Source organism: Eschrichtius robustus, chromosome 3 (assembly GCF_028021215.1).
Source record: "Eschrichtius robustus isolate mEscRob2 chromosome 3, mEscRob2.pri, whole genome shotgun sequence".
In the NCBI taxonomy this organism is placed as follows: Eukaryota; Metazoa; Chordata; class Mammalia; order Artiodactyla; family Eschrichtiidae; genus Eschrichtius; species Eschrichtius robustus.
The window spans coordinates 107,034,128-107,051,830 of record NC_090826.1 but is presented as its reverse complement, the minus strand read 5'-3'; the positions used below and the strand labels follow the sequence as shown (position 1 = coordinate 107,051,830).

The 17,703-nt window shown below is 42.0% G+C and overlaps 1 protein-coding gene across 2 annotated transcripts in view; it reads right to left on the bottom strand.

Moving 5' to 3' along the window:
- Positions 1 to 15,351, bottom strand: part of CHD1L (chromodomain helicase DNA binding protein 1 like) — a 59,349-nt gene extending 43,998 nt beyond the window's left edge. The window contains exons 1-5 of one of the 2 annotated variants that reach the window (XM_068540626.1): positions 15,179 to 15,351; positions 8,297 to 8,409; positions 5,376 to 5,482; positions 4,693 to 4,807; positions 4,022 to 4,053 (exon numbers count right to left, since the gene is read on the bottom strand). In XM_068540626.1, the coding sequence (XP_068396727.1) occupies positions 4,022 to 4,053; positions 4,693 to 4,807; positions 5,376 to 5,482; positions 8,297 to 8,409; positions 15,179 to 15,311 (500 nt within the window). In that variant the 5' untranslated portion in view covers positions 15,312 to 15,351. Of the gene's footprint in view, positions 1 to 4,021; positions 4,054 to 4,692; positions 4,808 to 5,375; positions 5,483 to 8,296; positions 8,410 to 14,979; positions 15,059 to 15,178 lie in introns of those variants that run through there. The other variant, XM_068540627.1, reaches the window with a different exon arrangement.
- Positions 15,352 to 17,703: the final 2,352 nt, after the last annotated feature.

Genomic DNA, 17,703 nt, shown 5'->3' with positions numbered 1-17,703 from the left:
ATCCAATAAAAAGTGTATTCAATGAAACAGACTTCAGGGAGGTGGATCTGGGCTCAGTGAAAGAAGGAGGTCAAGTCACTCATCAAAGGACACGCCAAGGGATGTTTCCTGGAGAGGACGAGGCACAGGGAATTCCAGCACTGAACAGAAAGTGGGACAAAGTAACTTCTAGTCCCCTTGATCCAAAGATTTTGTAAGTCTGCTGTCAAAAAATTTTCTGATTTTTCATACTGTTACATGCACAGTCTCAGCTCTCTATAAGCTTTTTTTTTTTTTTTACATCTTTATTGGAGTATAATTGCTTTACAATGGTGTGTTAGTTTCTGCTTTATAACAAAGTGAATCAGTTTTACATATACACATGTTCCCATATCTCTTCCCTCTTGCATCTCCCTCCCTCCCGCCCTCCCCACCCCACACCTCTAGGTGGTCACAAAGCACAGAGCTGATCTCCCTGTGCTATGCGGTTGCTTCCCACTAGCTATCTATTTTACGTTTGGTAGTGTATATATGTCCATGTCACTCTCTCTCTTTGTCACATCTTACCCTTCCCCCTCCCCAAATCCTCAAGTCCATTCTCTAGTAGGTCTGTGTCTTTATTCCTATCTTGCCACTAGGTTCTTCATGACCTTTTTTTTTCCCTTAGATTCCTTATATATGTGTTAACATACTGTATTTGTTTTTCTCTTTCTGACTTCCTTCACTCTGTATGACACACTCTAACTCCATCCACCTCACTACAAATAACTCCATTTCGTTTCTTTTTATGGCTGAGTAATATTCCATTGTATATATGTGCCACATCTTCTTTATCCATTCATCCGATGATGGACACTTAGGTTGCTTCCATGTCCTGGCTATTGTAAATAGAGCTGCAATGAACATTTTGGTACGTGACTCTTTTTGAATTATGGTTTTCTCAGGGTATATGCCCAGTAGTGGGATTGCTGGGTCGTATGGTAGTTCTATTTTTAGTTTTTTAAGGAACCTCCATACTGTTCTCCATAGTGGCTCTATCAATTTACATTCCCACCAACAGTGCAAGAGGGTTCCCTTTTCTCCACACCCTCTCCAGCATTTATTGTTCCTAGATTTTTTGATGATGGCCATTCTGACCGGTGTGAGACGATATCTCACTGTAGTTTTGATTTGCATTTCTCTAATGCTTAATGATGTTGAGCATTCTTTCATGTGTTTGTTGGTAATCTGTATATCTTCTTTGGAGAAATGTCTCTTTAGGTCTTCTGCCCATTTTTGGATTGGGTTGTTTGTTTTTTTGTTACTGAGCTGCATGAGCTGCTTGTAAATCTTGGAGATTAATCCTCTGTCAGTTGCTTCATTTGCAAATATTTTCTCCCATTCTGAGGGTTGTCTTTTGGTCTTGTTTATGGTTTCCTTTGTTGTGCAAAAGCTTTTACGTTTCATTAGGTCCCATTTGTTTAATTTTGTTTTTATTTCCATTTCTCTAGGAGCTGGGTCAAAAAGGATCTTGCTGTGATTTATGTCATAGAGTGTTCTGCCTATGTTTTCCTCTAAGAGTTTGATAGTGTCTGGCCTTACATTTAGGTCTTTAATCCATTTTGAGTTTATTTTTGTGTATGGTGTTAGGGAGTGTTCTAATTTCATACTTTTACATGTACCTGTCCAATTTTCTCAGCACCACTTATTGAAGAGGCTGTCTTTTCTCCACTGTATATGCTTGCCTCCTTTATATGATAAGCCTCTTTAGGGCAAAGATTACATTACACTCCCTGGCTGTTCTCAGAGTGTGCAATACAGTAATACAAAGTATAACTTTGCCAAATACATGAACCTAGTTGCAGGGCAGGGATAAAGAGGCAGACATAGAGAATGGATCTGAGGACACGGGGTGGGAAGGGGAAGCTGGGGCGAAGTGAGAGTAGCATCGACATAATACACACTACCGAATGTAAAATAGATAGCTAGTGGGAAGCAGCAGCGTAGCACAGAGAGATCAGCTTGGTGCTTTGCGATGACCTACAGGGGTGGGATAGAGAGGGTGGGAGGGAGGCTCAAGAGGGAGGGGATATGGGGACATGTATATGCATATGGCTGATTCACTTTGGTGTACAACAGAAACTAACACAGTATTGTGAAACAACTACACTCCAATAAAGATCTATTAAAAAAAAAAAGACTAAATCCGTGTTCTTAGAGTTCATACTAAGTAAACATTATAGATGTCTCTTTATTATTTAGGTTCTTAAATTCACCTGGAATGGATTGAAGGCAGATGATCTAATATAGAAAGACTGTATTTCTGCTGAAAATGTGCAACTCCAGTGCACCGAGATACTTTGTAAAGCCCTCTTATGAAGAAGCTCCCCAGCACTGAGTGGTGGGTTTGGATGTCTGCTTTGCCATTTACTAGCAACGTGGCCTGGGATGGGTCACCTAATCTCTTACCTTTCTCATCTATAAAACGGATGATAATACCCACCTTAGGGTTTTCATGAAGATTAAATAGGATAATTTATGTAAAGTACCCAGTAACATCTATCTCCCAATCTTCTTGTCTGTTGAGACTTCTGATATATTGCCTTGTATTATGGATATCTCTACCCTTCTTACCCCTCTACTGGAGTTTATGTCCTCTTAGTGTCACTCTATGGTTTACTTTCCTGGTATTGCTGATAACTCCCAGAACAGTGTCTTTCCAGGGGACACATCTTCAATAAATATTAAGTTGGATATTAATAATAAAAAAGAAGTGAGAGGGAACACATATACTTTTCCTAAGAAAAGTAAGGTAATATGCTTACTTAAATGAAACTTAAGTGAAACAAAAACACTAGATGGAAGTCATGAAATCTATGACTGAGCCTTTAGTGTTTCAAAATAAGATGAAAATAAAAATCCAACTCAGAAGAACCTGGATAGGAAATAACATTGAAAATATTGATAAAGCACTTTGAAAAGTCTCCAAATATTAAAGATGCAAACCCCACCTAACCATGTCATAACTACACATGCTATGGAGAATGAAACTCTGTCCACATAACTTCTTATTCACCTAAAACTAGCTCTTGTTTGATTTACATGGTGACTGTTGTCTTAACCACATACTGCAACACCTTGTCCCCACTGCCAGGTAGTACTAAGAGTTACATCTACGTTTCCTGCACTTCACGAGCTGAGGAGAGGCCTGAAAGCCAATTCACTGGAAAGAAGTATACTTAAAAATCCCTTTCTGAAGAACCTAGGGGCAAGACGGGAATAAAGACACAGACCTACTAGAGAATGGACTTGAGGATATGGGGAGGGGGAAGCGTAAGCTGGGACAAAGTGAGAGAGTGGCATGGACATATATACACTGCCACACCGTAAAAGAGACAGCTAGTGGGAAGCGGCCGCATAGCACAGGGAGATCAGCTCGGTGCTCTGTGACCACCTAGAGGGGCGGGATAGGGAGGGTGGGAGGGAGGGAGACGCAAGAGGGAAGAGATATGGGAACATATGTATATGTATAACTGATTCACTTTGTTATAAAGCAGAAACTAACACACCATTGTAAAGCAGTTATACTCCAATAAAGATGTAAAAAATAAATAAATAAATAAAAAGCTAATTTTATAGTATCTTTTAGGATACTTCCAGGAAGAGGCTCAAATAATTCACCTACTGTGTTGTAGTAAAATCTCCACGCTGCAGTCCTGAAAGGTGTCTATGCAAGTTGTGATGTAAAGAATCTAGTATCTATTAACCACCCACCACGTACACCTTATCTTATTTAATCCTCACAACAAACATCCAAGGTAAAAATTTCATTATCCCCATTTTACAGATGAAGAAGCTGAAGTTCACAGAGGTTAAGTAATGAACCCACAGATTTACACCTAATGAGTAGGGGGTTAGACTGTAAGACTCCTGCCACGCCGCACACCAGATAAGACTCATGGATGACACATCAGGAAAAAACGCAAAGTGCTAAAATGTGAAGTAAAGACGTGACTTTCATGATACATTTAAGGCAATTTCTGAAGTAGTGCAACATACTCACGACTTTAGAAACGATGCATCTTTCAAGCAAACCTGAAAAATTAAGGAAGACACATTACAAAGGCTGATATTGATATAACTCTGATATTAATAAGCTAACTTTTTATTAACTCTCCTAAACTACAGGATTTAGCTAAGTCTTATTCATTCACTACGTAAGAAATTCTGAGCATAACTTCTAAGTAGCACCATCTTACAGACAAACAAAGGGAGGCATGAATGAGTGGCAGGTCTTGCTTACAGTGACCTGGACAGTCTTAGCTTGAAGAACAAGGACTTAAACAGGGACTGGAACTAAGTGTCTGGAACTAAGTGTCCTCCTTTCCCACCCTCCAGTAACAAGAGACGATGCCTCAGCCCAAAAAACCCTTTCCCCTGCCTGCCTGCCTCCTTCTACTCATCGGCCAAGAGGCAGCTCAAGTAGTACCTACCTGGGAAGCCTTCCCCCTTGATCCACCAGGACAGAGAGGGAGAGATAGCTAACTAACTTGGAGCACAATGGTCTTTCGCTTCCTTTGCTCACAGCCTCTCTGTGAGAATCTAATAAAGGTAGACCTTCTTCTCAGAACAATATGAACCCTCAGAGAAAAAAATTAAATATAATTCCAGTAGATTCTACAACTTCTAACGTCCCAGGTTAAGAGTTCTGGCTGTAGAAAAACAAACAGATACCTCATAGGTAGTTAGCAGCACATGAAAACGTGACTCCTGCCTTAGGTCTTGCTGTAGGTGGGCTCTCTCCTCCTTGTCACCTGAATATGTTACACAGGAAAGACCTGGAGCAAATCTGAATCCAAGAAAAGAGGTAGATGAGCACAAACATAGAGCCATGGAAAAGGGGTGCATGTCTGGAAAATTACTTTTCATGGAAGGATTGCAGATGTGCAGACCCCAGGATGCCCTGCAGTCAGAATGAGTCCTGGGACCCTGAAATCTTACCTACAGTAATGGGTAAACCTAAGGGTAAGTCCCCGTGTGAAGAGGGAGACATGTCAGATAAACATCTAAAAGGATCTTGTCTTAACTGTAAAAAAAAAAAAACTATTTTTCCACATTCGTTACTTCCTATGAAGTGTCACTATATCACTATGAAAAAGATGGTTTCTTCCTTAGTTCAGCAAAATTTACTAAAAATGAGTACTGACCTTCAAATTGACAAAAGGTAACAATAACATCCATTGGACCCTCCCCCATCAGATCCTCAGTCTCTATCTACACTGTCTCATGTCAGAGTTTTCTGGAAGAAATAAACTCACTGCTTAGGACAATATGTTGTTTTATCATATTTCACGTAGCACCTAGAAAACAAAACCTTAATGTAAAAAATAAAATTTCAGCAACATCTACTCTTGTACCTCTCCATCTCTTCTTTCCAGTTGCTCAAAACAGACAAGGGACAAAGAATCAGAAATGGTCCTTCATCGTTTAATCTTCCTGCCAAGTAAATGAAGAGAGCAATAGTCTGGAACACAGAAAAGGAAGGCGGTTTTGACCACATTTCCACGTGAGAAACAACGATAAAGTCCCCACAACCTTGTAGAGAACACTTAACAATCGCATCAAAAATAATAAAACACAAACACAAATTGTTGTAGAAGACTTGCTTTACAAAAAACAAAAATAATGTACAATCCTCCACACATTAGGAGAGTCACCCATTCCTAGAGTGAAATCAGGTAAGCCTCAATATGACTGCCAAAGAAATGTATGGTACTCAATTACATCAACAGTCAACAAGCAATGGTGCTCAAAATTTATGTAACTGAACCTTTTATGCAAAGGAAAACATCAGGAAAGACAATAGAAATCAACGAAAACAATGCAAATGATGCACAAGGTCAGGAATGCTCTAAAAACATAAGGTAAGAAGTATCAAGACTTGACTGCAAAGAGGCCCAACCATGTGGTGGCCTCTTGCTGTTGGCCAGCATCTCCTAAGAGAGGATGTTTTCCTTCCTGCCTCCATGTGCATTGATGGTGCACCTTCTATTTACTAGGCACTATTCTGAGCTCTGGTATATAATAGTGAACAAAACAAACAAAACTCCTAGTTCTCCTGGGGCACACATTCCAGTGAGGAAAACAAACAATAATATAGCCTCATGAACTCAGGTCAGGGTCTAAACTGAAAATCTTTGTAAAGCCCAATAGCTTATTTTAGGATATGGCTATACACACTTTTAACCAGAAAATTTTCTTTAAAAGGTTGCTGTGATACATAGAGAAAATAGCACTCTTTTATAAAACAAAAAGTTTGAGGGCCCACCATCCCCAATGGCTGAACTGTTTCTTAGAAAAATCTATCCTAAGGATATAATCCAAAATCCTAAGAAAGCTATACAAGCCCAAAGATGTTCCTATAGAGGTTAATTTAAATATCACAAAAGAGGGGAACTCTCCATTCCTCATCTGTAAAACATTCAAGTAAATTATGATCAATTCCCTTGATGGACTATTACGCAGCCAATAGAAAATAATCACTGTGAAGAATATAAAATGGAAAATAACAATTACTATTAGATTAATAAAATGCAAACTATATGTGCACTATAATTTCAACCATGTAAAACACATATTGCTATTCATGATTATGGCTAGAGTGCTATGGTTACGGGTTTTAACTGATAATACGTTAATTTCATAATGGAAATATTTTTCTTTTTTAACTGCCCATGGTTTCCCAGCCCAGATTGTGCCCAGACAACCACCCAATAAGTATTTACCGAATTAAAACCATTCTGTTTAGTTTGTGCTGAAGAGCCTATTTAGAGAAAATTTATCTTTTATTATCTTAAACCAGCTATCTACAAAACAAATTTGGATTCACTAGTGGATTCTTCCAAACATTTAAGGAAGAAACAGTAACAACTCTACACAAACTCTTACATAAATCTGAAAAGGAAGGGATACTTCTCAACTCACTTTATGAAGCCAGATTTACCCCGATACCAAAACCATACAAAGACATTACTCAATGCAAAATTACACAGATGCAAAAATTCTAAACAAAATTTTAATAAGATGAATTTGGAGGCGATTTTTAGGGCACTTAAAGTAGAGCTATACGAACACCACGGGAAAGGCAAAGGACATGTGGAATTTGCTGGCTCTGAATCAAGTCTGGGCGATTCCAATGTCCATGGCACAGGAGACTGCAAGGAGGGCTCTGTACCTGAGTACAAGAGTCCGTTAGCCTCCCTCCCAGAAACACTAGGAAACTTACCTTTGTTCCATAGCTCTCAGTTCAGGAATATACTAGAACCAGAATTATTGCCTGAGAAACCTGAGGGTAATAAATGAGGTACCTGGGGCTACCATGCTCGGAGGTCATACTGTATCCTGAATAACCACAAGATTGATGAGGTACACCTGGATTAGATTAAGGCGTCTCCAACACATGGTCAGCCTAGACTCTGAGCAGAACTGCTCCAGCTTGACGTTTATGGATGTGAGGTTAGAGGGGGCAGGTTAAGCTTCTAAAAGGATTAATGAGAACTTTACTCACTCTGTGGGTTCACTGATGAAACCTTTTTGGAATCAAGAAACCTACAGTTCCATGGTTTCTGCTCAAGTTGCCTCTGTTGTGTATCCTGACTGCACTGACTTTCTTTGGTACCTCATAGATGAATAAACCTTGTGTGATGAACCCAAGGAGTATCTGTGTCTGGACTTTTCATCAATCCAAGCCTACCACTGACATCTGTCAACATGAGCTGTATTGGTGATCATCCTACTGGAAGCATCAATCTCAACATGCAACCTGCTAATCAATGCCCAAGGAAGTCACATCTAATTCTCCAGGTGCCTAGACTATATCCTACAATTAGATGGCCAAGGCATTTTGGAAAACATAGAGTATTTCCTCTGTACTTCTCTAGCATGGCAGAGAAATGGGAATTAGCCCCACCACCCACTGAGGAAGGGAGACTAATATTAGAAATGATCCAGTTATCTTAACTAGATAAAATATTACTAAGGAGGGCAGAGTCAATTTGATTCCTGGGACAGGTATATTTGCTTTATATAGAGAAAAACCCTGCCCATTAATTGTGATCCTATATGTCGAGTGATAGATAACATAAAGGTAGTGACACAGTTCAAAACCATCTCCATGAAGAGAAAAGTCAAGTCCAAGGTCATGATCTCTTAACAAAGGTTCAGGCATTTTACCTCTTAGTATAAAAATACATACCAACAGCTGGCAGCTAAAGATAGTAATGAGTCGTGTGGAGGTACTTCAGTAGAGGTGAACAGTACTCACTCCACAGTAACATACCTGGCAGGTCTTACCCAAGCCCATCTCATCTCCCAGTATGCAGCCATTCTGACAATGGAAGCGTTGGGCTAGCCAGTTGACTCCCTCCAGCTGATAAGGGCGTAGATGGATCCCTAGAAATAAAAAAAGCAGCAAGTCCAAAGAGCGGACATTTAAGCATACACACATGCTATGCTTAAGACTTCGACTAAAGAACACAGCCTAAATTCCCATACGCCAAACCTTACTGGCCATATCCTTTGCTGAGAAGTTACAGATATGCAAATATTTGCTGACTTCCAAACTACTTTTTGAGCAGACTTAATCACCACTATAATCAAAGCCCAGAACAGCCTGTCAGTGTTACAGGATCCACTTGACAGTTGAGAAAATCAGCCTGGGATTAGGCCTGTAGACTGCCTGAGTCTCATGCCAGTGTCCATTCTAGGAAATGAGGCTTTACTGATGCAATACAACAGCAAACAACACATGGACTGTACATGTGTCTGCTTGCTTAATTGCAACGATGTAAATTTGCCCTCAGGTGCTAAAGGAAAAAAATCAAGACAGGACAAGATTAACTCATGCTTCAATCAAGAAGCAGTGCTGTTAAGAATGGAAACAATGTTACATAGAAGGTGTTTTAACAGTGCACAGGGACAACAGAAAATGTCTGAAATCCACAGAGAGCTTCTGCCGCCTGTCTTTTCTCTCTCTCTCTTGAAAAAAAAATCCAATTTCAGAGAACAGCCATATCTTTGGGAGACGGAAGACCCCAAACATACTTTATAGAAAAACTATTAACAGAAGTAAAACTCTGGTTTGAACTCATGACATTTAAAAAGAAACTAAACAATATATAATTGTAGAACATTAAAAAGATTAACGAATTATTTTTATTAAACACTTACTAAATACCACGGAGAGTAGTAAACACTGTACATAAGTTACCCCATTTAATGCTGATAATGATCCCATGCACTAGGTATTATCCGCATATTGTACGTTAGAAAATTCAGAAAATCAAAGAAGATTAAAATGTGAAATCTGGAGACTTCTGCTTTTGGGAAGATGGAGATGTTCTTTTCCCCATTCCTCTTGCTAATACAACTAAAACTCCTGAATATTACAAAGAAAAGGAACATAATAAGATGACTCTGAAAAGGTGGGGTGAAGAAGGCAGACTGGTTAGTAACCTCGGGACCCAGCAAACAACACAGTGATGAGTTCCCTGGGTTTCTTTTTGCCTCATATATCCCAGACGTAGAGGTGAAGAAATTGGTCACCCAGAAATGCCAATGGACATAGAAAGAAAAAAAAAAAAAGCCCACAAAAGCCTACTCCCACTAGCCAAAGGAAAAGGGACAGCCTAGAGAGACAGAAAATGTAAACTTTTAGACAATAACCACTCCAGTTAAGCCAAACACCACAGGGAAAAAAAGTGGCCCCACCACATCAGCAAAGGCCAAGTGGGAGCCTAGACCTCCACCCTCAAGAGGCTGTAATGAAGTTCCCCAACATCCCCCCCAGCAGGAAGGTACCAGAGAGGGCTAGGGAGGGAGCCGGGATTTTCATCCCCACTCACCAATAATGAGGCCATCCCCACTCCACTTCTCCCTCCCATGCAGGTCAATGGAGACCACATAGTGAGCCTGGACTTCTACCCCTACTAGATCATATGAGCCCCCTCCCCAACTACCCCTAGAAATGGTGTCAAAGGAAGCCCAGTGGAGACTCAGGATTTTTATCACTGCCTAGAGGTAATGAGACCACCCCTACCAGTGTCAGTGGGGACCAAGTTGGGAGCCAGTACTCTCATTCTCACCCAGAAGTAAGGAGGAACCCCCCTCCCTATCCCCAGGTATCAAGAGAAGCTCAGAGGGGGAGCCTGACTTCTATTTCCACCTGGTAGTAACAAAGCAGCAACCCCCCTTCCCCTGCCAGAGCAGCATGAAACAGACAATTGAACAGAAGGTTTAAATAAGATCCTGAGTCTCAAAACATAAGCCAAAAATTTCCAGGTTTCAATAAAAAAGATCATACATTATACCAAGAACCAGGAAGGTTTCAAACTGAATGAAAAAAGATAATCCACAGATGCCAACATCCAGATGACACAGATGTTACACTTATTTTGAAGCAGCAATGATAAAAATGCTTCAACAAGCAACCATGAACATGCTTAAAACAACTGAAAAACTAGGAGGCCTCAGTAAAGAAATAGAAAGTCTCAGCAAAGAAAAAGAAGATATTAAAAAATACAACAACCAAAGTAAAAAGCTCAGAGGACGTACTTGATAGCAGAATGGAGAGAAGAAAGAATCAGTGAACTCTAAGACAGAACCATAGCAATTACTCAACCCGAACAATGGAGAGAAAACAGACTGAAAACAAATGAACAGAGCTTCAGGGAACTGCAAGTCTCTAACAAAAGAACTACATTCATTCATTGGCATCCTGGAAAGAGATGAGAAACAGGACAGGGCTAAAAAAGAGTACTCACAAAAATGGGTGAAAACTTCCCACAATTGGCAAAAGGCCTACAGATTCAAGGTGAATGAACTTCAAACATAATAAAAGAATAAATCCAAAGAAATATATACCAAGACACATCATAATTAACTTTCTAAAAACTAAAGACAAAGAAAATATCTTGAAAGCAGCCAGAGAAAAATGACATAAGTTACCTAGAGGGGAAAAACCAGGAGGCTAGTACCCCAACTGTCAGCTCCAAGACCCTACTGCCTCAGCTGCAATCCATGCCAGAAAGTGGATGCTCAGTACCCTACCCAACCCCGCTGAGGTTAAGAGTCACGGCCAAGAGAAAAGTAGAAAATTTAAATCCCTCAGGGACTGCAGCCTTTCTCCCTCACCTTCCTCTTCCAAATCTTCCACAGTCATCTGCTAGGTGGAAGTCAAGTCACAAGCACAACAGAACTCCAGGCAAGTCTCGGAAATGTCTTTTTCTTTCTAACCTCTAGGAGGCAGTAAGGCATGCTTGGGGGTTGGGGAAGAAATAAATTTGAGGGACTTCCCTGGTGGCACAGTGGATAAGCCCCCACACTCACACTGCAGGGGGCCCAGGTTCAATCCCTGGTCAGTGCACTAGATCCCACACGCATGCCGCAACTAAAGAGCCTGGCTGCCACAATGAAGGAGCCCACAAGCCACAACTAAGGAGCCCACCTGCCACAACTAAGACTCGGTGTGGGACTTCCCTGGTGGCACAGTGGTCAAGAATCCACCTGCCAATGCAGGGGACACAGGTTCGAGCCCTGGTCCGGGAAAATCCCACATGCCACAGAGCAGCTAAGCCCGTGCGCCACAACTACTGAGCCTGCGCTCTAAAGCCTGTGGGCCACAACTACTGAGTCTGCGTGCCACAACTACTGAAGCCTGTGCACCTAGAGCCTGTGCTCTGCAACAAGAGAAGCCACTGCAATGAGAAGCCTGCGCATTGCAACGAGGTGTAGCCCCTGCTCGCCACAACTAGAGAAAGCCCGTGTGCAGCAATGGAGACCCAGCACAGCCACGAATGAATGAATGAATGAATGAATGAATAAAATAAAATAAACTCCAAATGGATTAAAGACCTAAATGTAAGACCGGACACTACAAAACTCTTAAAGGAAAACATAGGAAGAACACTCTTGGACTTGAATCACAGCAAGATCTTTTTTGACCCACCTACTAGAGTAATGGAAATAAAAACAAATGGGACCTAATGAAACTTAAAAGCTTTTGTATAGCAAAGGAAACCATAAACAAAAAATGATAACCCTCAGAATGGGAGAAAACATTTGCAAATGAATCAACAAAAGTATTAATCTCCAAAATATACAAGCAGCTCATGCAGCTCAATATCAAAAAAACAAATAACCCAATGAAAAAATAAGCCGAAGACCTGAATAGACATTTCTGCAAAGAAGACACACAGATGGCCAAGAGGTACATGAAAACATGCTCAACATCACTAATTATTAGAAAAAGGCAGATCAAAACTACAATGAGGCATCACCTTACACCGGTTAGAATGGGCATCATCAGAAAATCTACAAACAATAAATGCTGGAGAGGGTGTGGAGAAAAGGGAACCCTCTTCCACTGTTGGTGGGAATGTAAATTGATACAGCCACTATGGAGAACAGTATGGAGGTTCCTTAAAAAACTAACAATAGAATTATCATATGACCCAGCAATCCCATTACTGGGCATATACCCTGAGAAAACGATAATTCAAAAAGACACATGCACCCCAATGTTCACTGCAGCACTATTTACAAGTCATGGAAGCAACCTAAATGTCCATCGACAGACGAATGGATAGAGAAGATGTGGTACATATACACAATGGAATATTATTTAGTCATAAAAAGGAACGAAATTGGTTCATTTGTAGAAATGTGGATGGACCTAGACACTGTCATACAGAGTGAAGTAAGGAAGAGAAAAACAAATATCGTACATTAATGCATATTTGTGGAATCTAGAAAAATGGTACAGATGAACCGGTTTGCAAGGCAGAAATAGAGACACAGATGTAGGGAACAAACGTATGGACACCAAAGGGGGAAAGGGGGGGTTGGATGAATTGGGAGGTTGGGACTGACATATATACACTAATATGTATAAAAGAGATAACTAATCAGAACCTGCTGTATAGCACAGGGAACTCCACTTCGCTGTACAGTAGAAACTAACACAACATTGGAAAACTACTATACCCCAATTAAAAAAAAATTCATAGCAATAATAAATATTTGGTTCCAAGGATATTTTTTAGTATTATTTAAAACAACAAAAAAAGAACCTAAATACCTAAATAGAGTGGCTGGCTAAATTACAGCACATCCATACACCGAAATAGTCTGTAACTAGTAAATATGATATTGAAGAAGACTAAATGATAATAAGGAAAAAAATTATGGTTTCCAAAAAGTATGTACATGAAACCCCATTTTTGCACTTCTCCCTCAGTCCCTGCTCCACCCTGGAAAAGAAAGAAAAAAAGAAATTACATACACACATATGCATGCACAGACCAAGAAATGGCAGGATAGATAATAAGATGTTAACAGTAATAGGATTATGTATATTACTGTTTTTTCTTTATGCATAAAATATTACCCTAAATGATTTACAGAGAACATGTACTACTTCTGTCAATCAGAAGGAAAAAAAATCAGTAACCATGTTTAACCAACTCACAAAGAATAGTTTCTAAGAATATTAATTTATTCTGGCAAATAGAAATAGGAATTTCAAGTTATAAGATTAAATGGTTATTCCTCTAGGTATACCTATCTTCTAATTTTTTCTTTCCCCCCACTATCCACTTATCCATGCCCACCACCAAGCTTCCACATTTGTCTATTCGCTTCTTCATTCACTCACTCTAATTCATCCAGGCAAACTTGCAACCTCTTATCTATCTTCTCAATTTCACTACAGTAACAGCACTTGTCCATATGTATATTTCTCCAAGTGTATTACTGACAGTCCAGTATCAATGTGCACATTAGAACTAGCCTTCTCTCACACATAGTATTATACCCAAAAACACATGCAAGGAAATAGGCAAACACACAAATAATCACGTATAAACTTTGGCTCTATAAACATATAAACTTTACACCAAACTTAAAAGCATCAGTCTGTAAATTCATATTTAAGTTGGATACATACTCCTTACAGACACAGAGATACCATTTTCATAGACTCAGAGCCTCAAGAAGGGAGAGGTCTTTCTCTTCCATGTGTGTATCCTATGCATTTATCTCTTCCCACCCCTCTTCTAAGTTGGACATAAACTGCCCCTTTTGTTTCATTCATAACAAAACCTCACACTTCCTTCGTATTTGCCACACAGTATGAGTTCAATAAATACTTGTTTATATTTTTGAAATCCCTCACAGACTCCAGTCTAGAAACTCTAGGAGAGCAGGGCCCGCATTTGTATCCTCATCTCTGCACCTAACATCCTGCAGCATGTGGCTCTCAGTAGCACTCAATAAATAATGAGTTAACGACTATTTCATTATTATTGATCCGAGATTAAGACAGTTAAGGCACAGCACTGCGTTCCCCATTTTATAAATAGAACGAGTATGGGAGCGGTTAGGTGGTGAGTCAACAGCAGGCCAGGAACTAGGACCTGGGTCTCTCCGTCCTATGACCTCCATCCAGAGATGCGGTCTGCCCCCCCTGCCTGCAGACCTCAGGGGGATGCAAGTTTTCGCGCTTCGAAGTTTCTAGGGAAAGGTAACTATAAATAAAATAGCTACATGCAGTAATGAGCTTATGAACTTTGCTTAGCTGCATATTTCAAATTATAGCGTCGAGGGAGAATTAACCAGTGGAGTATTATCAAAGAACTGCGCGCGCACGGTAAACGAAGAAGAAAAGTGAAGCTTGGAGAAGAGTTCTGATAGTTTTACACAAGCAACCAGTTAAACCCCCCAAGCCAGGCCTCCAAACCCACCGGAACAGAAATTTTAAACCCACACCCTTGCGGCGCCAGGACGCCCTCCGCTTCTTCCGAGAGGACGGTCCTACCTTCCGGACAGGGGCCTCACCAAGTTCCCCTCCCCAGGGCCAGCGTGCCGGGTGGCGGGGGCCACGGGCGGGCCTCGCTTCCCGGCCGGGAAACACATTCCTCCCGCGTCCGCGGGCCCCGCGCGCCGCGCAGGCGGGGTAACGGCTACCTGGCCCCAGGCGGGGTTCCTCTCCGCCCAGCCCCACCGCAGGGGCGGGAAAGGAAGGCCCTGTTGCCCGCAGGTTAAAAACCCACAAGACGGTCCACCCGCGGCGCCGCCGGACCGTTCCTGGCGCCGGGTCCCGGGCCGGGAGAGGAGAGTCCCAGAGTCGGCCGACGTAGCCGGAAGTTTCCCCGCAGCCACTAACCTGTCAGGCCCCACTGCCGCAGGTCCTGCTCCTGCACCCGCGCCCGCGCCGCCTCGACTCGGTTCTCGCTCTGAAGAGTCTGTAGAAAGCCGGGCATGTCGCCCTCGCGGGTCGCAGCGCCCTCACGCTCCATCCAGCCACGGCGAGGCTCCGCCCTGCGTCTCCCCGCGCGCTTCCTTCCCGACGTTCGCGGCCTGACCCCCGGGCGCCGCCGCCACCAGAGGGCGCGTCCTGCGCTGAGGTCTGGGCGCGGAGAGTGCCGGAAGGTGTCCTACCCGCTGCTGAGGAGCGCTTGCTGCCGCGTGCGCGTGGGGCCGCTCGATTCTCACACCTGTGCCTCTGGCTGTGCTTATGCCCTCTCTAGGCGACTGATGACCTGAAACACTCGTCACTCACTTATTATTTAATCAACATTGACTGTCATGTGCCAGGTGCTCTGCTGGGCTCTGGGGTTATAGCATTCAATAAGACATCGTCTCTGCCCCTCAGCAATTCACAGCAAGATTGTAAAGTTCAGTTCACACGAGTAATAAATTGGCTTGGGCCCTGAAATCCTCTTACTTACTCCCTGTTGTCTGTAGGCTGGAACTTCTGAATGGTAGAAAATTAAAATCATGAAAGATGTCGTTGCCACAATGGGTTTCTTAAGTGAATTATGGGGAGCGAATTGCAGCGATGATTGTGAGTCACCATGACTCAACATAAACTTTAAGTGGATTTAAGATGTAGTGATTTATGATTAGTCGTGTACCGCTAATACAAATATTATGATAACAACCAAATACCTGCATTTATTGATGCGTTAGAGTTGCTGTCTCATTTAATCCTCCCAATAACCCTATAAATAGGTACCATAATTGTTCCTCCACAGTTGAAGAAACTGTGACTTGGAATGGTAATTGACAAAGCTGGAACAGGAGCCATGTTATTCTCTGGGTAATGTCATAAGACTACTGAATTCCCATTTAGGTTAATCTTGGTGCTTCCACCTTCAGTAAACACAGATTAAAGTTGCACTCCCCACGTCTTCACCCCCTTTAAATAAAGGGGGGAACTTAGCTACAAAGGAGATGTCTTCAGTTTGGTTTATTCATAAAAACTCAAACAAAGCACTGTTTGTGAAGCTAGCTTTGTGTCTTGAGTCATTCTGTAAATACTGATTGAACATCTACTATGTGCCAAGCACTCTTTTGGCACTGGAGATGGAGGCCACTGATCTCATCTGTAGAACATTTAAGTAAATTATACTTATATTAAGTTTATAGTTTAAGCTTATATTTCAAAAGGAGGAGACAAGTAATAAGCAAATAAAATCAGGTAGTGATCAACGTTAAGGTGAAAGAGAAAGTCACTTAATGGGGCTACACTGATTTCCTACCTGGGTATTTTCTCAAAACCTTAACATAGACTTGTGCCCTTTGCTGGCTTCTCTGGAGGGGCTTCTGTCCTATGTGGCTGCTCCTGAGTGGCGTTTGCATCCTGGCCTCTGTGTTTGACTTATTTCTTCCCCTCTAGGCTCTGTGGGTAGACTTATCCACTAAAGCAGCAATATCAACCACCTGCAGCTCAAACAAAAGGGTGTTCATTATTTTTAACTTAAAGTACATTTGTTTTTGTATAATACCAGAGATAGGATACTAGCTATAAGCTAAGTGTTCTGTTGGTATATTTAGTCTGGCATCTAAAGCACAGCTAGGTAACTGTATAAAGGTAACTGAGAGACTCCAAGTCAGCTAGTTGAGATGATGCCTATAAGTTTACTCTGAATGCTGTATGAAAAGTCTATAGAAGAGAGCAGAGTGGAAGCAGGGAGACCAGTTAGGAGACTGTTGCAGGTGTCTGGGCAAGAGATGATAGTTGTTGGGTCACTGTGGTGGCAGTGGAGTGGTGAGAGGTGGTAAGATACTAGATATTTTTAAAAGGTAGAGCCTATAAAATACAGTGATTCAGGGACTTCCCTGGTGGCGCAGTGGTTAAGAATCCACCTGCCAATGCAGGGGACTTGGGTTCGAGCCCTGGTCCAGGAAGATCCCACATGCCAAGGAGCTGCTAAGCCTGCGCGCCACAACTGCTGAGTCTGCGCTCTAGAGCCTGTGAGCCACAACTACCGAGCCTGTGTGCCACAGCTACTAAAACCTACGCGCCTAGATCCCGTGCTCCGCAACAAGAGAAGCCACCACAATGAGAAGCCCACGCGCTGCAAGGAAGGGTAGACCCCACTCGCCGCAACTAGAGAAAGCCTGCGTGCAGCAACGAAGACCCAATGCAGCCAAAGATAAATAAATAAAATTTTTTTTAATTTTTTTATTTTTTTGCTGTGTTGGGTCTTCATTTCTGTGTGAAGGCTTTCTCTAGTTGCGGCAAGCGGGGGGCCACTCTTCATCGCGGTGCGCGGGCCTCTTACCATCGCGGCCTCTCTTGTTGAGGAGCACAGGCTCCAGACGCGCAGGCTCAGTAATTGTGGCTCACGAGCCCAGTTGCTCCGCGGCATGTGGGATCTTCCCAGACCAGGGCTCGAACCCGTG